Source organism: Chlorocebus sabaeus, chromosome 3 (assembly GCF_047675955.1).
Source record: "Chlorocebus sabaeus isolate Y175 chromosome 3, mChlSab1.0.hap1, whole genome shotgun sequence".
Lineage (NCBI taxonomy): Eukaryota > Metazoa > Chordata > Mammalia > Primates > Cercopithecidae > Chlorocebus > Chlorocebus sabaeus.
The window spans coordinates 57,757,645-57,780,496 of NC_132906.1; the positions used below are offsets into that span (position 1 = coordinate 57,757,645).

The 22,852-nt window shown below is 42.7% G+C and overlaps 1 protein-coding gene across 5 annotated transcripts in view; it reads left to right on the forward strand.

Moving 5' to 3' along the window:
* The first annotated feature begins 1,724 nt into the window (after positions 1-1,724).
* LMO7 (LIM domain 7) overlaps positions 1,725-22,852 on the forward strand; it is a 219,327-nt gene continuing 198,199 nt past the window's right edge. For 3 of the 5 annotated variants that reach the window (XM_038007757.2, XM_073014397.1, XM_038007767.2), the window contains exon 1: positions 3,056-3,126. In XM_038007757.2, coding sequence (XP_037863685.2) covers positions 3,058-3,126 — 69 coding nt within the window. In that variant the 5' untranslated portion in view covers positions 3,056-3,057. Of the gene's footprint in view, positions 1,796-2,714; positions 3,127-22,852 lie in introns of those variants that run through there. The other 2 variants (XM_073014398.1, XM_073014399.1) reach the window with 2 other exon arrangements.

Genomic DNA, 22,852 nt, shown 5'->3' on the forward strand with positions numbered 1-22,852 from the left:
TTTTAGAGCTAACTTCCAGAGCACAGGAAGTACAGGGAGAAGAGAAATATGTTGAAGACACCACAAAGAAGTCTAAGATAAATCCAGAAGACAGTCTGGTTTTTTCAACAAGGCACTGTCATTCCATAAAAGGGGGAGTGTGGAGGAGGAGGAGTCTCTTCTGGGTTAAAAAAGATGCACTCAAATGCAATGGGTGGTCATGGATTGGATCCTGGTCTGAGTAAGTCAGCTGTAAAAGACATTTCTGGGTCAGTTGGAAGAATTTGATATGAGTTGATAATTATTGTTAGTTTTAGTTAGATGTGAAAATAGCATTATATTTATGTAGGAAAGTGTCTTTTTTTCTTTTTTTTTCTTTTTTGAGATGGAGTCACGGCTCTGCTGCCAGGCTGGAGTGCAGTGGTGTGATCTTGGCTTACTGCAACCTCTGACTCCCTGGTTCAAGCGATTCTCCTGCCTCAGCCTCCTGAGTACCACCACCACGTGCAGTTAACTTTTTTTTTTTTTTTTGTATTTTTAGTAGAGATAGGTTTCACCATGTTGGCCAGGATGGTCTCGAACTCCTGACCTCGTGATTCCAAAGTGGGAAAGTGTCCTTTTAAAAATGATATGTATATGGTACCATATAGGGGTGAAATTTCCTGTCTTTACTTTAAAACTCTCCACCAGGTGTGATGGCTTAGCACTTTGGGAGGCCAAGGTGGGAGGACTGCTTGAGGTCAGAGTCTGAGACCATCCTGGACAATATAGTGACACCCTTCTCTCTACAAAAAATACAGAAATTAGCTGGGTGTGGTGACACTTGCCTGTAGTCGCAGTTACTTGGGAGGCTGAGGCAGGAGGATCGTTTGAGTCCACGAGTTCAAGGTCACGGCAAGCTATGATGGCGCCACTGCACTCCAACCTAGGCAACAGAGCTGTCTCTTAAAAAACTTAAAAAGCAAACAAGAACGGGTGGGTGCGGTAGCTCACGCCTGTAATCCCAGCACTTTGGGAGGCCGAGGCAGGTGGACATGAGGTCAGGAGATCGAGGGTATCCTGGCTAACACGGTGAAATCCCGTCTCTACTAAAAAAATACGGTGGCAGGCGCCTGCAGCCCCAGCTACTCGGGAGGGTGAGGCAGGAGAATGGAGGCAGAGCTTGCAGTAAGCCGATATAGCGCCACTGTACTCTAGCCTGAGCCAAAGAGCGAGACTCGTTCCCCAAACAAACACACACACACTTTGGGAGGCCGAGGTGGGTGGATCACCTGAGGTCAGGAGTTCGAGACCAGCCTGGCCAACATGGTGAAACGCCGTCTCTACTAAAAATTAAAAAAAACTAGCCGGGCATGGTGGTGGGCACCTGTAATCCCAGATACTCCGGAGGCTAAGGCAGGAGAATTGCTTGAACCCAGGAGACGGAGGCTGCAGTGGGCCGACACGGTGCCACTGCACTCCAGCCTGAGCGACAGAGTGAGACTCCGTCTCAAAAAACAAACAAAAACAAACAAGTAAATACAATTTTAAAAATTAAAAAATAAAACCCTCCAGCAGAAAAGGTGACAAATAAGGCAAAAGGCAAATAGTTGTTAAATACAGATGCTGGGTCTTAGGTAGTATTCTATTAGTCTTTGCTCTATATCTAATATTTTTCTTCATAAAAAGTAAACAACCAGAAAAATAAGAACAAGGGTTTGCTTTCGTTTCAGCAGAGTACAGACTGGTCTTTATCTTCCTCCAAAGATGAAGCCATCAACCTGTGGCCTGGATAGTGCCTCAGGAGCGCGGAGTGAGGCCCAAGTTGCTCAGACAGGTGAGTAGACTCCTTTGTGGAGACCTGATTTGAGCACTGGTGTGAAAAGGACCCACGGAAACCGACCCGTGTGCCTCCCGCCCCGTGGCCCTGCACACCTACCCAGGGCCGCTACGGATACCGCATAAACTGCCACTTTGCTGTCCCCTGAGTGTCCTTAAACCACGAAGGGTGGGAGTTTTGACGCTCAGCGCAAGGGCGATCATCAAACCGCCTAAACTGGGCTGAGCGGGCGGGAAGTGGGGAATGCAAGGAACTCTCCCGCTCGCTCGAACCCTCAGCGGCGAGTCGTGGTGGAGGGGCAGGGACCCTCCTTCCACCGCACCCACCTGGAAATCGGGCGGAGCGGGGGCCGGACTCCGCCGTGGGGAAGCGGTCGCACATGCCAAGTCCACGACCCTGCTCTGCAGCCGGGAGGGCCGGGCCGCCGCAGGGGGCGGGAGCGTGGGAGGGGAGGGTGAGCACCTGGCGCCGGGGCCGGATCGCTGCGGGAGAGCGGGTAGCGGGCTCTGCTGGCTCGGGCTCAGGTGAGGGAGGCGGGCCGCGCTCTCCAGCGGGGGAAGTTTCTTGGCCGGGAAAGGTACAATTGTGTGCAGCTATTCTTGGTATGTCAAGCGGGCCGGGCGGCCGCGAGCAGGGAGGGCGCCGCTCTCAGTGGCCCGGGAGAGGGCAGCGGCCAAGCGGGAGGGTGCTGGAAGGATGCGTGCACTGCGGCGCATCCCTTCGGGGCGCGGGCCGCGGCCCCTGGCGAACGGTGGCATCTCCCGGACCAGACAGTCTGACCGCAGAGGCGGCCGCGGCCGGGAGCCCCGGGGAGCCACGGGAGGGGCGGACGGAAGCGGCGACTTGGCCGGCCCCGGGCGGGCGGTGGGGTGGGCCGGGGCGGGGCCACTGCGGGGAGGACGGCGGCGGCGCTGCGACTTTTGAAGTCCAAACTGTCGTCGGGGCTGGTGCCGCGCGCTGCCTCCGGGCGCCCGCTTCGCCTCCCGCGTCCTGCCTGGCTGCCCGGGTCCCCGCGGACCTTGGGTCGCTTTCAGGAGTTTAGAGAAAGCCAGGTCTTCACGTTCTTGTTGGTTGGAAACCTTAACGAATTGCAGAGCGCAACAAAGGGAACGAGAACCCGGGCGCCTTCGCAGCCGGAGGGGAAGCCGGAGTTGGCTGCGGCCCGCGTGCCCTCCCTGTCCGTGGGGCCCAGACGCGCGGGGACACCCCTGCCCCTCCACGCATCCACTGAGTCTCTCTCTCCCTCCCTTGTCCTAGCCATGGAAGGGCTGGAGGAGGCAGAGGCCAACTGCTGCGTGGCATTCGCCGAGGCTCAGAGATGGGTGGAGGTGAGTGCCTTTCACTGCTCTCCCTTCCGCAGGTTGTTGACTGACTCGAGGCGGTCGTCGCGAGGTGACTGCAGCCCCGGTCACTCTGCACTTTAGCTTCCTTCGGCGATCCAGCCGGCGCGAAGAAGCTGGTTTGCTTGTCCACTTTTGGGGACTTTGCGGGTTCTGCCGCTCCTGCATCTTAATGTCCAGCTTTAATTAGCGCTGCCCTAACCCCTGGCCCCCGACGGTGTCACTGGCTTCCTAGGGCAGAGGTGGGCGCTCGCCCGCCGGGTGTCGGCACCGCGCGTCCGGGAGGAGCAGCGCGGTCGGCCCTGGCTCGCCCGGGGCGTCTCTGCGGGGCACAGCCCAGAGCGCGCGGTGCAGAGCTGGGCCAGGGCTCTCGGGTGTATTCCCTCGGGGTGCCTAGAAGTAGGGATGCTAACCTTATACCTGAGAAGCCAGTGTATTCAGTATGGAGGGGGGAGTGGAAAGGAAGGGTGGGTGGGAGGGCAGGTGTAGGAGGTAATACACGAAGGCCCACCTGGAAGGGTGATTTCTCTGGGGCCGCATCCAAGCCAGGGGGTAGGGGCCGGGACATATGCTTTTTCATTTTCAGCTTTGATGAGACTGAGATTCTACCGTCACTCACTCAAGAGTTGTTACCCTCCCAGCTGTGTCTCACAGGCAAGATCTTCCATTCCCTTCTTTCCCCCTGAAAAAGAGCGGGTCTCTTCATTAACGCCTTGGGGCTACATTTATCTGTAGAAGGTTAACATCAGGACTTCTAGCCGTTATTCTACTGGACGCTTTTAAAACGAGGCAAAAGTCTTCTAAGCAGATGTGAATCAGGAACAACTGCTGAAAACTGTGGCGTGCACCAGCCCTGCGGTCATTTAGGAGTTATTGATGCCACGTGCTGGTTTAGTTAACGTATTTAAAACTTTGAATTAGGCTTAAAGATTATTCCACGGAAAAAACAGCATGTTTAAGAATTCTAAAGCGAACAGTAATTGAAAATAATTTATTTTTCCTTAAAGAAATACACGTATGTGTGTGGAAAGAAAGAATAAACTTTAAACGTTACATTTCTTACGCTAAATGAAGGAATGTGAAATGTGAGTAGCATTACCCACGGGACAGTAGGGAGGTCTAAGGAATGAGCTTTTAGTGTCTTTTTAGATTGAAACTTTGGTCTGAAGGTGACTTAGAAAGATGTGAAGGGAAGGGCATGGGAAGTTGAGAGAAGAATAAACACTGTATTTTGAATTGAAATGAGAGTGGAAAAATTCCAGCAATATAGTTAAGAGAAATAACTTCCCTCATTCATAAACTTTGAAAAGCCAAGACTTCCAACTGTAATTTTCCATTAGCAGTGTGTGTTCTGCATAATTTTGGAAAACAAACTTGCCATTTTGTGTTTGAGTGTTGGGGATTGAGGGAGGGAGAAGGGGAGACATGGGGACATGTTTTGGCCATACATGGCTTCTGTGTGGAGTTTGCATCTGCGTGCTTTGTATTTGCTTCAGGAAACGTGAATACGAATGATTTCACACGCTTCCCTTTTTTTAGTATGCACATTTTGGAAAACGATGAATTCCTTTTTTGTCCCTGCTTGCTCATAATTATGTAGGTTTTCTCCAAGAAATTTGTATATAATGAACAGGGAAAAAATGTATTGTGATAAAAGATATCATTGCGCATAGTACATGTGGTCTGTATTCACTCTCATCGCAGTCTATGTAAAGGTGTTTATCAGCAATGATTTGGCACCTCTATAATGTATTTTGTTCATCGTTAGAGCTGGATCTTCCTAAAGGTACTGTCATATCCTTTTAATATAGTTAATGAAATTAAAATTATTATTTTTTTCATCCCACTTGGAGCAAGGCAGTATGTTTGTCTTCACTGTGTGTATATGAGTAATTTACATGTTCAGATACTTTTAGTATACCCTGGATATTTGAAATGACCACAGTGTGCTCACTGTTAGGGCTATTTTGTTTCTTCAGTGTCCACGTTTATCTCTCTTGTCAGCTTTGCCTTTGCCACCAAAGCACATATTTTAAAATACTGTTCTTGCCAAAAGAAGCAGGATGAATGACTCTGTCATTGCCGCAACCTCTTTAAGAACCCCTAATTTGAAGATAAAAGGTTGATTCAAATGTGTATTTGTAAAGTATTATTTCTCTGGCTTGCTGATATTCATGCTACATTTTGCCCTATTCCTTTACACATTACTGAAATATAGGAGGGTTTTTAAATGTTTATATTGTATATGTATGTACATATATACATATGTATTATATATTCTATATGTATTACATATAATCTGCTACTTTTATTCGCAACTGCAGCTTTGAATACCCCAAAGTCAACTCCAATAACCTTGTAAAGTTTTGAATGGTGACTGGACTCCATGTCAGCATCTCCTTGCCATTTCCGTTTTCTATCTGTGATTTTTAGTAGCTAATGTCTTATTCTCATAACCAAAGTTTATTTTTTAGAGTGGAGGAGAAAGAGTGAGGTAAGAGCTGGTGGTTATTCTGCCAATTATTATCACTTTATGAATCTTGTTTTTATTTATTTCAAATTGTACTTCTAATACTTGAGTATACATAAAAACTGGTTTGTCTACTCATGCTAATTTTGCAATTCAAAACAAAGGTAGGAAAGCTACCCTTTAAGATAGCTCAACATAATGATATTGGATTATTATGTGGTTGGAAAGGCTGTTTGAAACATTAATAATGTAGCAGGGCTGGTTTATGATTAAACACTAGTTTAAAACCAAGTAATGGTTTGAAGGCAAAGGCAGAGGGGAAGCTTGATTCTAACAAGGCTACGCAGTGGCTGATGAAGTGGTAGAAAATACAGCCTGGACTCTAATTTTAGGCCTCTTCTGCAGTACCTTTTAATTTTCTATGCCTAATAGTTGCCATTGTCTCTCTGTTTTGGGTCATCTGAAAGCCATATGGTAAACAGACGAAATACTAATGAGATTGAAACTGGGGTATGTAGCACTTTGCATTGGCTGGTCACGGTTTTCTAGTCTGTAAGTTAATGTTGCTATCTAGGTTGAGGTTCAAATACAATAGTAATTTTTATGGCTGGAGCAGAACAGGCTAACTTAATTCACTACCTTTCTGGTCACCTGCCCTTCCTGTTATCTCTGGATTGGATTTTTTCAGTATTGTTGTCACCCTGTAGGGGATGTCAACCTGAGCTCATTGCCAAGTCTGGCACTAGAATATGAGTCCTTCCTCACTTCTAATTGGTCTGTTTCTCCACCTGCCCCAAGTTTTATCTTTTGGGAATGTGCTGTTCACCACCTTTTAACTTTTTTTGACTTTGTTGCTAATGGAAGTAATTTTAGTAATTATATATAATTTCAATCAACAGATATTAAGACACTATGGTAAATATTTGTTAAAAATTGTAGCGTTTCAAAGCAATTCTTACGCTAGCTGCTGCAGCTAAAATCATTTTAAAGGGTTGCCTGTGAAGGACTTGTACTGTGAGTCTTCCAGTGATTTTAGCTGCAGCAGCTAGCGTAAGAATTGCTTTGTAACACTACAATTTTTAACAAGTATTTACCATAGTGATTACAAGCGTGAGCCACTGCGCCTGGCCTGGGCTCTGATATTTAAATCTTGTAGGTCTCAGGTTTTTCCTCTTAATCTCCCCTGGTGGTTGTGCCAGTTCAATGGATGCTGATGGTAGAGCAACAGATGCTCCCTAATCCATTGCTTGTGTTTCTCCTTGCACAGAATGCAGTTTTGTCACCTCCATGTTTTTGTATGGATGGAATACTTGTTATTCCTTGTAACCTAGTGAACACCTCTTCATTCTTCCATACTTGGGCTAAAATCAACCTTTATGTGAAGCCTTCCTGAAATCGCCAAACCTCCAGCTGCACACATTCCTTTCTCTCCTGTCTTACATAAATCTCTCTTTTTGCATTTTGTGGTTCTATTCGTTTTTCTATATTAGTCTATGAGCTAACTGAGGGCAGGAATCGTATCTTATTTATTGCTTGAGTGTTTGGCACAGTGCCTGCTAAATGCTTGTTGAATAAAAGTACGAATAAAGTTGTAACCTTAACAACATTACAAAATAGGATTTTAAGGACCAGAACTCATTTCTTCTTCCAGTGGAAACTTGCCTCAGTGTCTTAAGCTTTATTGATTGTAGTTGTTTGGTTGGGACGTGCTACAGGATGTGTCTTCATCTGCATGCCAGTGTGTACTTGTCTATTTACTCAGCATTTCCTCTTCTACCTCAACCCTCTTCCTGAGTCACCTTACTCTACTGCCCTCCACTTGATGATTTCCCTCACGGGGACTTACATTTATCATCTCAAAAATACCTACTATGTGCCTACTGTGTGCCAGGCACTTGCCGGGATTATAGATTCAGTCACCAAATTCTTAGCCCTTACCTGGACCTTCAAAGAGAGGCAGCCCCCATGAGAAGCAGATGCACAGACAAACCCAGCAGTGCCGTCAGATAATGAAGTTCATCCGGTGCGTTGTGATGGCATTGGCAGCCCGAGTCCACCTGGTGAGTCAGGGCAGGCGCACAGAGAAGGCAGCATTTGAGCCGAGGCTGCAGTGGGGCTAACCCATCTGTGCGCTAGGCTGGAGCATTTTGGCCTTTTTTAACTTGTCGTGTGTGAAATCTTGAAGTTGCATACAGCATAGCTTCCAGATGTTGCTCAGAGTAATTTATTCTTACTGAAGTACCTTACTGAGGTAATGTTTTACCTACAGTGAAATGCACTGATTTTAAGTATACCATTGTAGGAGTTTTGTCAGACCTATATGCCCAAGTCACCAGAGCCCAGTCAAGATACAGAACGCTTTTTATCACTCAAGAGTTTCTTCCAGAGAGCACATGAATCTCCATTCCTTTGGTAAGCGTCCACTCTTTGATTTCTAGTACTATGGATTTCTCAAGGTAGGTTTGAATGGCCAAGAAATGTCTTAATACCTATTTGTTTCTTTTTTCCTCTCACTTTTTTCTTTTACTTTTGTTTTCTGAGACAGGAGCTCACTCTGTTGCCCAGGCTGGAGTACAGTGGTGTGATCTTGGCTCACTGCAACCTTCGCCTCCTGGCTTCAAGTGATTCTCCTGCCTCAGCCTCCTGAGTAGCTGGGACTACAGGTGTGCATCACCATGCCTGGCTAATTTTTTTTTTTTTTTTTTGGTAGAGACAGGGTTTCACTGTATTGCCCAGGCTGGTCTCAAACTCCTGGCCTCAAGTGATCTGCCAGCCTTGGTCTCCCAAAGTGCTGGGATTACAGGGCATGAGCCACCACACCTGGCCCCATTTTTTTCTTTATGCAGTGTTTTATAATTTCTTGAACACAGTATCTTTATATGGGAAATAAGAAAGGATCCTAGAAAAGAGAGGGGTGGCAAGAGATGAGGGAGCTCATGAAATCCTCTTGGGAAGGAACTGATTTACACAAATAGGAACCAGGGCAGGAATGCTGTTAGAATAGCCTGACTCCAGGAAGTGTAAACAGAATGTCAAAGTATTTCCTGACGAACTGGGAGGGTTCCAGTGCAGTGCCAGTCATTCTGGATTCTTGCAATGTACTGATGTGCACTGAAAGCTAGAAATGGACTTATTTCATAAAGTGAGGAAAAATGCAAAGAACTTGTACCTTTAATAAAACAGGGTGTCAACCAGACATGGTGGCTCATGCCTGTAATCCCAGCACTTTGGGAGGCTGAGGAAGGAGGATGGCTTGAGGCCAGGAGTTTAAGACCAGCCTGGTCAACATAGCAGGACCCCATTTCTACCAAAAAAAAAAAAAAAAAAAAAAAAAGGTGGCACACACCTGTGCAGTCTTGGCTGCTTGGGAGGCTGAAGTGGGAGGATAGCTTGAGTCTGGGCAGTCGAGGTTGTGGTGAGCCGTGAATGTGCCACTGCACTCCAGCCTGGGTGACAGAGTAAGACCCTGTCTCTAATAAATAAATAAATAAATATTCTTGAACCAGTTAGAGAAGTGGATCCACTGGGTGAAAAAGAGCGAATGATTGATTTATGGTTCTTGATACACATGATCAAGATACCCTCTGCAACCTTTGTGGCAGTTTGCAGAATGAGCAGGGGTTGAGGGCCCCATTTTCTCCATATTCTGGCCCAAATTAGAAATTGTTATTTGTATTTTCCCTCTAAATGAACAGATGAAAGACACATTGTCCTATCTTTTTTATCAGATTATTAATGATATTAAACATTTATGTAACAAATGACCCATTGGGTTTCCTCCAATGAGGAAAGATGAAGCTGAGAAAAGGAGGGTTCTGTTTCCTCTTAAGCCACAAAGGCTCAACAAAGTCACAGTTGGCCCTTGTGAAGAAGCCTTGAAACCTTGGTGTTTCTTAAGCCATTTGTAAAGCACAAATCCTTAAAGCTTCTCCTAGGCTTAGAGAAAAGAGGAATGGTGTCCTGGATTGGACCACAGGGAGTATGCTGATTTATTCAATCTGCGTTGGTTCTTGTCTTTTGGTGCATTGCTCTAACTCTCTTTCTCTCTGGATGCCAAGAGTGCTTTGGGTAGTGAGGGACTGCTGTTGAGACTAAATACCCCATTTACCTTCCCCCTTCCTGTTAAGATTGCTTCTCAACATACCAGCATATGAGTTATAGAAACATACTAGCTTTGTGAATGCTAGTTAAGAAAAGCAAAGCTACATCAACATATTTGCCCAATTCTTTTAGTGTGGAAGAAATACACCTTGCAGGTGAACTCGTTCTTCTAGTTAGCATCTGCAGATTGAGTTGTTTATGTTGTTCCTGTTTCCCAGAGTTCCTGACAGAATGTTTCCAAGTACTTGTTGAATGAATGAACGTTTTGTATCCAATCAAAAGGTTGGCCTATTTAATTGATGTTTCCAGATCTCCTTAAGCCTGTTAACTATCAAAAATGTGTTAGAGTCAGAGGAAATGATAAATTATGCATGCCTGTACTTTTTAGTTTCAGAAGGTATTAAATAATGATTGGTTGTATTTCTTTGAAAACATGTTTGATGTAGTCAAAGCTCTTAATAAGGCTAATAGCTGTCATATATGCACAACTTTGAAACAGAGGTTTAACACATTCAACCTGTGACTTTGCTTAAAGAGATGGACAATAACAAGTTCTACTCTGATGAATTACAGCACAGTCCCATGAACGGCCTTTCCAAAGATTTTGAAATACCCCAGTAGTATGCTCAAAGATTGGTTCTCATTCCTGGGTACAGAATGCTCAGTTTGGTGCTTGAGTGCATTTTTATGTTGGTATACAGCACTAGACCTTCTGTCTGTCTTCAAGCATAATGGGGATTGTCATGTAGGAGAGATTAGGAAATCTTTGTATGGACTCAGAGGGCAGAACTGGTAATAACTGGTCACAGTGAGACTTTTGACTCGGTATTTTGAAGATCTTTCTATGAATATAGCAGTGCCCTACACTAGACGAGCTGACTTGAATAGCGAATTACCTGCTAGTGAAGTGTTTGTGTGTGTGTGTGTGTGTGTTTTACAAGAGAAGCTGAATAAATGACAATTAAAGCAGCTAGTATTCTTGAGTTTTTATCACATGCATGACATGTGGCAAGTGCATTATACCCACATACCTTGTAATGAAGGACTATTCATACCTGAGGATATTCTTTTCCACTGAGGGAAAAGAGAGGTGAGAGGTAAAATAATTTATTCAAGGAAACACTAGAAGTAGTAAATGCTGACTGAGGATTCGAATGCCCACAGCCTGCCCTCTTAGTCATTATATGCTTTGCTGCCTGGGAGGGGCGCTGGCCAGGTAGTTCATCATTGTTCAGGAATTTAGAATCAGAAAAGAATGGGCTCTCTTCCTTGTTCCACCCAAAGCTGTAAGATTAGCTATTTTTTTGTACATGACAAATCCTATACAACTTCTGCTCACCAGTACAAGTTCTTTCTTGTGATGTTGGTGCCATATTAGTACATGATTATCAAATATACGTAAGTTACAGAATTGCCAATAGATATTTTTTTCTTTTTTAGAGATAGGGTCTTGCTCTGTTGCCCAGGCTGGAGTGCAGTGGTATGATCATAGCTCACTGCAGCCTTGAACTCCTGTACTCAAGCGATCATCCCACCTCAGCCTCTGGAACAGCTGGGATTATAGGCACACACCACCACACCCAGATAATTTAAAAATTATGTCATAGGGACAAGGTCTCGCTTTGTTTCCTAAGCTGGCCTTGAACTCCTGGCTTCAAGTGATCCTCCCACCTTGGCCTCCCAACCTCTTGGGATTACAGGTGTGAGCCACCATGCCCAGCCAGACGGACACTGTTGAGCAATTGCCGACTTTAGGTTTATATGTTTGAATGTATTTTAGTGATTGTTAATGTTCAATAAACCATTTAAAGTATTAAAAAAGGGAAACATTTTAATATAACATTGAGTTATACTTTGAGCTAGGATAGGAAATAGATATCTAAGTAGTTTCTTCTATAATTTATAAAAGTATCACCTTCTCTTATGTGACCTACATTTCTGTAGTTCATGCATACCAAAAATTGTACAGATAGTTATTGTATAATGCTTCAAAATACATGTCGTGTTTTTGATTAGGATACTTTTTAGTTAGTGTTTTAGACTTGTTAGTACCAAAGCTGGGACCCTGATGAAATTATTTTGCCTTCTTGACTAGATTGGAATTTGATCTAGATGTGTGAACAGGGAAAGAAATATCTGAGTTATTTTGTTATACCACCATTTCATAACATTCAAAAGAAGGGAGGTCATTGCCAGCCTCATTATAAACTTTCATTCTGACTTGGCCCGGGAGTTTGAGGCTGCAGTGAGCTATGATTGCGCCACTGCACTCTAGCCTGTATGATGGAGTGAGACCCTATCTCAAAAATAAATAAATAAATAAATAAGTAAATAAATACAGGAAGGAAGGAAGTTCATTATGGAATTAGTTTTTCTCATGAGAGTTTAATGTTTTTCATTCTACATGAAGGGGACAATAAGCAAACATATTGCCTCTGCACCAGTATCAAACACATTTCGGATTACCCTGTGTTATGAAGAAAATATTGTCAGTCTATCAAAAGCATCAGATAGAGTTGGTGATAACTTCCTTCTCAAACCCTTCATTGCCCTCTAGGTTTTTCTTCTATTTCACTTGGTGTTTCTAATTTTTTTGTGCTCAGTCCTCCTTATTATTGTCATCAGTGAATGTGAGAACATCCAAGGGTTCATCTTCCATGTCTTCTTTTCTTTGTCTACAATATCTTCCTAACAGGTGTTATCAAGTTCGTGTGTCTTCTCCATGCTGATTGCTTCCATATTTACATTCCTGACCCTGACCTTGTCCCTAAATTTTAGTAACTACTCAAGATTTCCCACTGTAGGTCTGATAAGCATGTCACGCTCACTGGGTTCTAAGCAAAACTCTTAGTACTATTCCTCCCAGACCCCTTTCTAGTCTTCTCCTCATCTCCCCAATGTTTCTGTCTTAGCAAATGGCATCATTGTTCAGCCAGTTAGTTGCTCAGGCTCCCAAATTTGAAGTCATTATTGACTCTTGTTCTTTTTTAACATCACACCACACATCTAATCTGTGAAGAAATCCAACTGGCTGTCTCTTCATATATATCCAGAATCTGACCACGTCTTGCCACATCTACCATGACCTTTCACCTATGCTGTTGCAGTAGCCTGAACTCCTTGCTCCCAAAATAGCAGCCAGATTCCTCTTTAAAAATATAAGTCAAAGGCCGGGCGCGGGGGCTCATGCCTGTAATCCTAGCACTTTGGGCAGCTGAGGCGGGCGGATCACGAGGTCAGGAGATCAAGACCATCCTGGCTAACACGGTGAAACCCCATCTCTACTAAAAATACGAAAAATTAGACAGACGTGGTGGTGGGTGCCTGTGATCCCAGCTGCTCAGGAGGCTGAGGCAGGAGAATGGCGTGAACCCGGGAGGCGGAGCTTGCAGTGAGCCCATATTGCGCCACTGCACTCCAGCCTGGGCGACAGAGCAAGACTCTGTCTCAAAAAAAAAAAAAAAAAAGTTAGAGATTATACATCCATCTCTGCGCCCTCCTCCCCTGACAATGGCTTTCCATTACATTAAGAATAAAGTCTGAATTTTTAAGGCAGTCTCTAGGGCCCCACATGATCTGTTCCCTGCTTGCCTATCTCATCTCCACCCCTACTCTTCCACTTGCTTACTGTGCTCATACTGGCTTCCAGCTGTTACTCAGATGTACACAGAAGGGTTTTACCTTTTTTTAAAAGAAAAATTTTTTGAGATGGAATTTCGCTCCTGTTACCCAAGGTGGAGTGCAATGGCGTGATCTCGGCTCACCGCAACCTCCAACTCCTGGGTTCAACCGATTCTCCTGCCTCAGTCTCCCGACTAGCTGGGATTGCAGGCATGTGCTACCACACCTGGATAACTTTTTGTATTTTTAGTAGAGACAGGGTTTTTTCATGTTGGTCAGGGTGGTCTCTAACTCTCGACGTCAGGTGATAACGCGTGCCTCAGCCTCCCAAAGTACTGGGATTACAGGCGTGAGCCACCGCGCCTGGCCTGGGTTTTATCTTAAGGTCTTTGTCTTGCTGTTCCTTCTGCATGAATACATTTTCTTTTTTTATTCGGGTCTTAGCTTAAATGATACTTCCTCTTCCTTCCCACTGCCATTATCCTCCCTTGTCACTCCATACTCAGATTTCATTGCACTTATTATCACCTGCCTCTGCATTATATGTGTGTGTGTGTGTGTGTGTTTGTTTTTGTTTGTTCTGCATTTCCACTAGAATATAAGTGCCTTATGTTCTATGAGGACTTATTTTGTTTTCAAGTCATGAATAGTGCCAAGTATTTAGTAGGCACTCAATAAATATTCCTGAGAAAAGTAAGTGGATGAATGAACAAATATCTTTTAATTCTTTATAGTTGAAATCTTTTTAGCCCTGTGACATGATTGACTTCTTGGTTATGCTTCATTCAACAAGAGAAGTCGATTTTGTTGTATTAGTTGGGTTTTCCCCTGCTTTTTCAAGTTCTATTCTAGATTGAGCAAGTTTTGAACATGTTTTTTTGAAAAAAAGCAAGTTTAAACCATGCCAAATTTACTTTATTTAACCAATTCTAAAGATGCCTGAAAGTAAGCAAGTATCATAAAAAAAAGTCCAAGCAAATTTGAAGATGAGCCTTTTTAGCTGAATACCCTGTGCCGGGGGATAATACATCATCATGAAACTTCGGGATATTATTCATGAAAAAGATTTCACAACTCGCTGATTGAGTTGTGTCCTGCAGTTTGAGCATGGTCTGTAGTCATAATTGGAGACAGAGAAGCAGAAAATAGCTTTACCCTGTTTAAAAATAAAAAAATAGAAACTTTATTGAGAACAGGAAAGTTTCTATCATCTGCTCCAACTTAAACATCAGAGGCCTATCTCATGCTTTGAAAGGGCTGCACTTTATACCAGGTTTTTAAGAGAATTATTCTGAAATGGCACACAAAACTGAGGGTGGAGGCTTTCAAAAGGGTTTTGTTCAGAAGTGAAGGGAAAAGGGAAGTTCCTGATCTGATTTTGTACAAACTGATTTTCTCTTTTCTTTCTTTTTTTTTTTTTTTTTTGAGACAGGGTCTCGCTCTGTCACCTGGTCTGGAGTATAGTGGTGCAATCATAGCTGACTGCAGCCTTGAATTCCTGGGCTCAACAGATCCTCCTGTCTCAGCCTCCTGACTAGCTGGGGCTATAGGTGTACCGCCACACTTTGCTAGTTTTTAAATTTGTTTTGTAGAGACAGGGTCTTGCTATGTTGCCTAGGTTGGTCTTGAACTCCTGGCCTTAAGCGATCCTCCCACCTTGGCCTTCGATGGTGTTGGGACTGCAGGCATGGGCCACTGATCCCAGCCTAACTTGTTTTTTATGATTGTTTTTAGCTGTTACTTGAATTAAAAGATATTATTATTTTAAAAAATCATTTAATATAATATATGTATTTTTTACAGATGAGAAAAAAGAGTTTCAGAGAAGCTAAGTTTCTTCCCCAACACCATGCAGCTGATGCCGGCAGGCCCAGTATTAGATCTGTCTAATAGAAAAATCAAGCTCTCAACCCCTTCATTCATCTTTCTCTGTTTCTCACCCTCCCTTACATAGCCCTATTGTTTGGCATGTACACATCCTGTTGTGCTATTGGCTATTCCATATATCTGCCTCTGTCTTACTCATTTCCTTGTTTCACAATGTTAAAAAGCATAGAAAAGTGATTGGACTTAATATGGCATGTAGTGTAAATTCACACTGAAGTGTAAGTAGATACTATTAAACAACTTTCTTCTGTTGGGATGGGACAAGGCCTTAGAGACAGTGTGTGTGGTGAGGAAGGGACCAATAGAGCACTTGTCGGTCTATCAAAAGCATCAGAAAGAGATGGTGATAACTTCCCTCTCAAAACATTTCCTTCTTTGCCCTCTGGGTTTTTCTCCTGTTTCACTTGGTGTGAAGTACCTTCTGGGTACTTGTCCTGTTAAGGAGGAAACAGCTATGGGCAGCATAGGAATAAGTGCAGACATGTTGGACGGCAAGGCTACAGGAAGCTAGAGAATGGGAAAAGCGTTTGGAAACTATTAGAGAAGGTCCTTCTTGACCTGAATCAGAAAGCTGATGCATGGGATGTAACGTGGAAGGCACTGGAGGTGGGTAGGGGTGGTGTGGGCATGAGCAAGGATTCACTGAATTGTCCTATGGGCAGGACAGTGAAGCTAGAAGTCTACTTAGTGTGGAAGGTTCTGATTTGAAGGTAGTAAGAATTACAAGACCTAAGACCAAATACTGGATATCGATTTTGATTTTTTTAAAATGTCCCATCAGATGATGTTAGAATCTGTTTTACAGAATGGGTCAGTGGAGGGGAAAGACCGTACTTCGTATTAGAGGATTAATAATTGAACTTTGGAAAATATCTTCTGTTAGGAGGACAGGAAGAGAAAAGGGCGGTGATGGTCAAAAAGCTAGTAGAAAACTAGGAATATGCTAGAGATCTTAAGGGAAGCACTGGTTTTATGAAAGATAAGTAGAGAGTAGGATTATGAATAGTGTTCCAGACTAGAAGTGATCAAGGGAAAAGAAAATGGGAGTAAGACCATTGAACTTGGCAAGACAGTAATCTATCACTTGTTGATAGTATAGATTTGGAGTGTTGGTGTGGGAGTCAAATCAAGCTTGGTAAAGTTTTAGTGTAGAGGGGCAGGCACTCCAAGAAGAAAGAGGTCAGAAGAGCTATCCAAGAAATCAACATTCTCTCAAAGATGCTATTTATTTGTATTCACAAAATCATTCCCTACTGTCAGCTTACCTACCTTCTTGGATACATATTAGAGGTAGAAACCCTTAATATCTAAGGAAATTATATTCTGAGACAACCAATCAGAAAGAATCATTATGGTCTACTATATAAAATACTAAAGTTGATGCACACTGCTCTGTTTTAGAAACACTTCATCTGCTGAAGACTGTTTGGGGAGGTCACTTTAATCTTCTTCTGAGATTATTTCTCCTTTCAAAATGGGGGAAAATATCTCTCATGTCCCCAGGGTTTCAGTTCACAATAGTTTAGTGAAGATACTTCGTTTTAAAAATTTTATGTTTTTTGTAGAGATGGGGTTTCACCATGTTGCCCAGGATGGTCTCAAGTAGTCTTCCCACTTTGGCCTCCCAAAGTGCTGGGGTTACAGGCACGAACCACTGTGCCTGGACACATTTTTTCCTTCCCTTCCCTTCCCTTCCCTTCCCTTCCCTTCCCTTCCCTTCCCTTCCCTTCCCTTCCCTTCCCTTCCCTCGCCTCCCCTCCCCTCCCCTCCCCTCCCCTCCCCTCCCCTCCCCTCCCCTCCCCTTCCCTTCCCTTCCCTTCCCTTCCCTTCCCTTCCCTTCCCTTCCCTTCCCTTCCCTTGAGACGGAGTCTCGCTCTGTTGCCAGGTTGGAATGCAATGGCACCATTTAGGCTCACTACAACCTCCACCTCCCGGGTTCAAGCAATTCTCCTGCCTCAGCCTCCCGAGTAGCTGGGACTACAGGTGCGTACTACCATGCCCAGCTAATTTTTGTATTTTTAGTAGAGACAGGGTTTCACCATGTTGGCCAGATGGTCTTCATCTCTTGACCTTGAGATCCGCCCACCTCAGCCTCCCAAAGTGCTGGGATTACAGGCGTGAGTCACCGCGCCTGGCCCATTTTTTTTTCTTAATGATACTTCATCCTCCTCTCCCCAGAGATCCTTGTGCTCATGTTTGCACTTCTTCACTATTCTTTCTTGTCAGTGGATTTCTAATAAAACCTAAGGCTAGTTGACTTGCCTGAAATGTTTTATATTGAAGGAAAAAAATTTTCTTGTTTATTGCACTGTTAAAAACATAGTAATATGTTCTTGGACTCTATTCCCTTCCTTTTAGCTACTATCTATGTGAATTTTCAGATTAGAATTGGGTTTATAGATTGCATGTGTTAAGTTTCTTCTTTTCAAATAAATTGACTTTTTGTCTCTATACAGTAATGTTTATGGCTTTGTCTCAGCTATTAATTGTTCTTTATGTACTCTTCTTTCTTTAAATTACTTTTTGTATTTTTCCTATATGTCTTTGGGTCATCTTACTAATTTAGCTCTTCTGCTGTATTTAGTTTGGAGGATTCAACTTTAAGATCTTCCAAGAAGAATATTTTCTGATGTCTTACTAAAAATGAGCCTAATGAGCTATTTTAGAAAAGAAAAACTTTTATAGTTTCCATGAAGAAAATTAAATACATTTTTAGGTGTTTTATTCGAAGGATAAAGTTTATAAAACTGCCTGTTTTTAAGCCAATTTGCAAACATTTTTAGACTTGGAAAATGCTTGTAAGTCTTGAAAGGTATAACTTGCCAAATAGCTGATGCTTTTGAAGTATGGCCTTAGTTCTGGTAAAAGAATGTGGTTGATGGCTACACTGTAATTTACAGTAACGCTTTTTATGTAAGGAAATTAATGTACTTGACTTTATAAATTCCAGATGAGTTTCTAGCTCCTTATTACCAAGTTATTTAAAATTCATGTTTTGTTTTTCAGTTTAGTGTTTTTTTTAATTTTTATTTTTTGAGACAGTCTTACTCTGTCACCCAGGCTGGAGTGCAGTGGCGTAACCTCAGCTCACTGCAACCTCCACCTCCAGAGTTCAAGTGATTCTCCTGCCTCAGCCTCCCAAGTGGCTGGGACTACAGGCATGTGCCACCCACGCCCAGCTAATTTTTGTAGTTTTAGTAGAGACAGGGTTTCACTTTGTTGACCAGGGTGGTCTCCAACTCCTGACCTCAGGTGATCTGCCCGCCTCAGCCTCCCAAAGTGTTAGGATTACAGGCGTGAGCCACCGTGCCCGGCCTCATTATTCAGTTTAGTTACAGCAACCATATCTGTACTTGTACTTTGTAAAACTGAAACACTTTTGGGGAAAATTGCTTTTTTGGTGGGTCATTTTGTGGTACAAGCTTATGATGTGGCCAGTGCCTCCACATTTGGCCTTGTCTGGGACTAAAAGATGTCAGGCATCCTGTGCTTGTGACTAGTCCGGGTCTTAAAGGAGATCAAGTTCAAGACCCTTATGGAAGTTCTGGTAGTGCCATAAAGGAGAACTTTCTTGAAAGCCCACCTAAATAGTTCTACTTACTTCTCATTGGTTACCCTATCTGTAAGGGAGTCTAAAAAAAGTTTTTAGCAGAGCATGTCACTGCCTTCAACGATGTGGGTCATCTATTACTAAGGAAGAAGAGATTGGCAATGTTCAGTTGTATCTCTGCCATATTTACTTTCTGATTGTTCATTTTTCATAGCATTTTGCTTTTTTATGGTTGCAATATATTGTTTTAGCTCCACGAGGAGATTGTAATATTATAGTTTTTGTTTTTCTTCCTGAATTGTCTGTTTCTTCCAAGTTCCTTTAATTTTCCCTTTTGGCTTTGGTCTCTTTTAAGTTGGAAGATTCTTTTAAACTTTTGGTAGATCCTTGTCCAACTGCTTTCTGGATTCTCAACCAATCTGTATATCTAGTCATGTTCCTTACTACCCTTCCCTACCTGAAGGACCTGTTGCATCTAGATTCTGAGAATTTTCCAAGAAAACTTGCATGCTTTGCTACTGTAGTGTCCCTTTGCAGGTCTTGAAGTTTAAACTTCCTTCATTCTCTGCAGTCAGGTACCACTTCTCTATCTACTTTCCATCTTCCAAAAGTTTGTGCAATGTTTTCTTCTACTGCTTTCTCTTTTCTGAGTCTCTTTGCTCTTGTGGGTTGTTGACTTAAATTCATGCTGCCACTTTGGGAGGCAGTGAAGACAGAAATGCATAGGCAGTTCATTGTGTTTAACCACAAGTTCAGTGTGTATGTGTGTGTTTGTGTGTGTGTTTATTTATTTTTAGATGTACATCAGAGAAGAGTAGAAAACCATGGATTGAATGAAGGTTACAATTATTGCCAATGCAGAATTTCACACAAGTAAAATACATGCTGCTGTATTAAACTTAAACCCTCACTTTATTATAAAATTGAATTGAGAGGCCTTATATAAATCATAAATTCACAGAGTGTAATGAGTCAAAACTGAAATCATGAATTGAAGGGTAGTGAATGTAGGACAAGCAGAACATGGACATAAAGATAAACTAAACCACAGATGGATTCAAATTCCTGCCATATGTTCTGGTATCTGTGCAAGTAGTCATAAACTTAGTCTTTCTGGAAGTCAACTCGGGGACAGAATCATGGCCTCATCCATGCCCTTTACAGCCCAGCTTTTCCCTACACTCTTTCATTCACCTCAGGACAGAGTATAGAAGGAAATGATCAATGTCCAGCGTATAATAGATATTCGGTAAATTTTTTTTTCTTAAACTTCTGAGGAAAACTTGCCCCTTCAAGGAAAAAAAAGAAAGTTAACATACTCGCATATATTGAATATCTAAGTTCCAGTCACTTCAAGCAACTGTGTCCTATAAATAAGAAAACTGAAGATGAAATGGCTGAGGTAACTTGCCCAAGGAAGAGGAAGCCTTAAACCCAAACCCTGGATTCAGTCCTGGTGTGCTTTCTGTGACAGCATAATTGCTTCCAATGACGTCCATTCTGTGAGTATTTTACTAAAGGAGAATGACACTTTTGTGCCACTTTACTTGTAATTAGTTGTCTGTCTTTGCTACAAGCTTTTGAAGGGAGGTGCCAAACCATATAGCACCAAGACAGTGCCTGGAGCCTTAATGATAGCCCAATAGAAATTTCTAAAAGGAAAAAATGTTGAATTAATTCAGTGCTTCGTGCATAATACTGGTATTATAAATTATTATTTATTGAGATCTGAGACAGTGACTTGGACCTGTAGCTTCTGGAGGGAAGAAATGCCGAGTAAGAGAAGGAAAGCCATCAGTACCACTGGTAGCAGTCTGTAGTGGCTCAGGTATTTTACAGTTAAAAGGAATACATTACAGGTCTATAATGACAGAGTCCAGTAAATAGTTTTCTGTTATCCTAGTGAATTTACACTTGTAATTCTGGTGCCATAAGTCAACAGATAATTCACAGCTCACCATCATGAATATTAGAGATGTTTTTATATTTCTCAAATATAAACTTAGGTAAGTTTGTACCTAAAAGTTAGCAAACAAATAAGTTAGCAAATATATAATTTCATTGTGTACTTTCCTTTGTCTTTGCAACCAGAGTGGATCTCTTGATAAAAAATGTAATTAAATCACAAGGTAACACTAAATCTAGGTTTTAATTCATATAGAAAAGTACCTTTCTCACTCTCGTCATCACTACACTATGCTGTACCTTTTCCCCAAATTTGAATGTATATTAAAATTTCTAGCAGGAAACAGCTCACAGCTGAGTTGAAGAGACTTTAAAGAAGGGGAGAGCTTACACATCTGTAGGAGACCCTACAAAGAATTCAAGGCACAGAAGTAGCAATAGTAGGAAGACATCTTCCTGAATGGCCCAAAAGGTTTGAGAAAGAAATACTGTTGCCCAAGCCAGAAAAACAAATCTGGGGCCAAGGAGGAGGACAATCAGGTTGAGTTTTAGATTATGGGATTTCTTGAGAGACAGTGACAGAGAAAGGGGAAGAATTAGCCTGATGTCTCCATTCTTTTTTCTCGTTTTCAGCTGGCACATCCCACTGGTCAAATCCAATTGGAAGCCACTGGCCAAATAGCCAAGATGATAGAGTCTCTAGGATGCATGCTCCTGTGGCACAGGAAGGGAATGTAATTGGATCTGGTAGAAGCCAGATAATAGATGGGGCTGGGGTATGTGGGGGAGGGGGGTGGTTAGGGATGGGGCAAACAAAATAATCAGGATAGAATACATTTTCCTTTGCATCCCTCTTTCCCTGTGGCCTATCATTAGGTCTAGACTGAGAATTTTCCTAGCAGGATTTTCTTTGTGATTTTCCCTACTTAACATTATATATTCAAGTCTCATTACCCAGGATCTTGGTCTATCGTTGTATTTTGTCCTCTTCATCTTCTATCTCAAAATCTCCAATACATGCTTAGTTATACTTATTTTTCAAATATTTTCCTTCCATCCCTTTTTAGACAATATAGCTTCTTTTTCTTTTTCTTTCTTTCTTTTTTTTTTTTAATGACAAAGTCTTCGCTCTTGTCACCCAGGCTGGAGTGCAGTGGCGCAATCTTGGCTCACTGCAACCTCTGCCTCCTGGGTTCCTGCCTCAGCCTCCCAAGTATCTGGGATTACAGGCGCCTGTCACCGCACCCAGCTAATTTTTGTATTTTTAGTAGAGATGAGGTTTCACCATGTTGGCTAGGCTGGTCTTGAACTCCTGACCTCAGGCAATCTGCCCGCCTCGGCTTCCCAAAGTGCTGGGATTGCAGGCGTGAGCCACTGTGCCCAGCCGATAATACAACTTCTGAATCCTTGCAGATCTGCAAGTTTCTATCACCTGAGAGGTGAATGGTTTCTTATCTAGCTATAGAAGTTTCAGATTGTGGAACCTGTCCCTCTGAAATGTGTAGAGTTGTTCCACAGTCTTCTCATTTCCAGCGTTGTAGATGAAAAGCCTGTTGGAAACTGTTACAAGCTTATCTGGAAGCTTGTTATATATTTTAAAAATATTTTTCTTCACCACGAAATGTCAGGTTTTATCTGACTCAGTGACATTTATTCTATTTGATTGTCATCTCACATATTTTTGCAACTTCTTTTGTTTGCATTTAGATTTTCTACAGATCTTTGCAGAGTCTTGCCATGAATTTTATCTCTTTGTAAAAGTGTTGCTCTGTAGTTGGTATTTCTTTGAGGTCTCTAATGTTGGTAGTGCTGATGCTTCCATTTATCTGCTGAATATTTCTATTCATGGATTTTGTGTGTGTGTGTGTGTGTATATATATATATATGTTTTAAAAAGGTCTTTTAAAAAAATACTTACTTTAATTTCCTGAAGTGCTTGTTGTTTCTTCAAGTTGTCACCTGTGTCTTCCAGGAGCTCGAATTCATTAGCAGTTGGGAAGGTTTTTCTTGTTTGTTTTTTCTTTGGCTGCTGGACCCCCTGAGGTGTGTGGTTCATCTGTTCTTGGTTGTCATTGCAGCTCAGGTCCCATTTCTGGGCTGCTTTGTGTAATGGTAGCGCAGTGGTTTCTATCCACATGGCAGGCAGTGAATCTGCAGCAAGTCCTTGCCCCGTCTTGAGA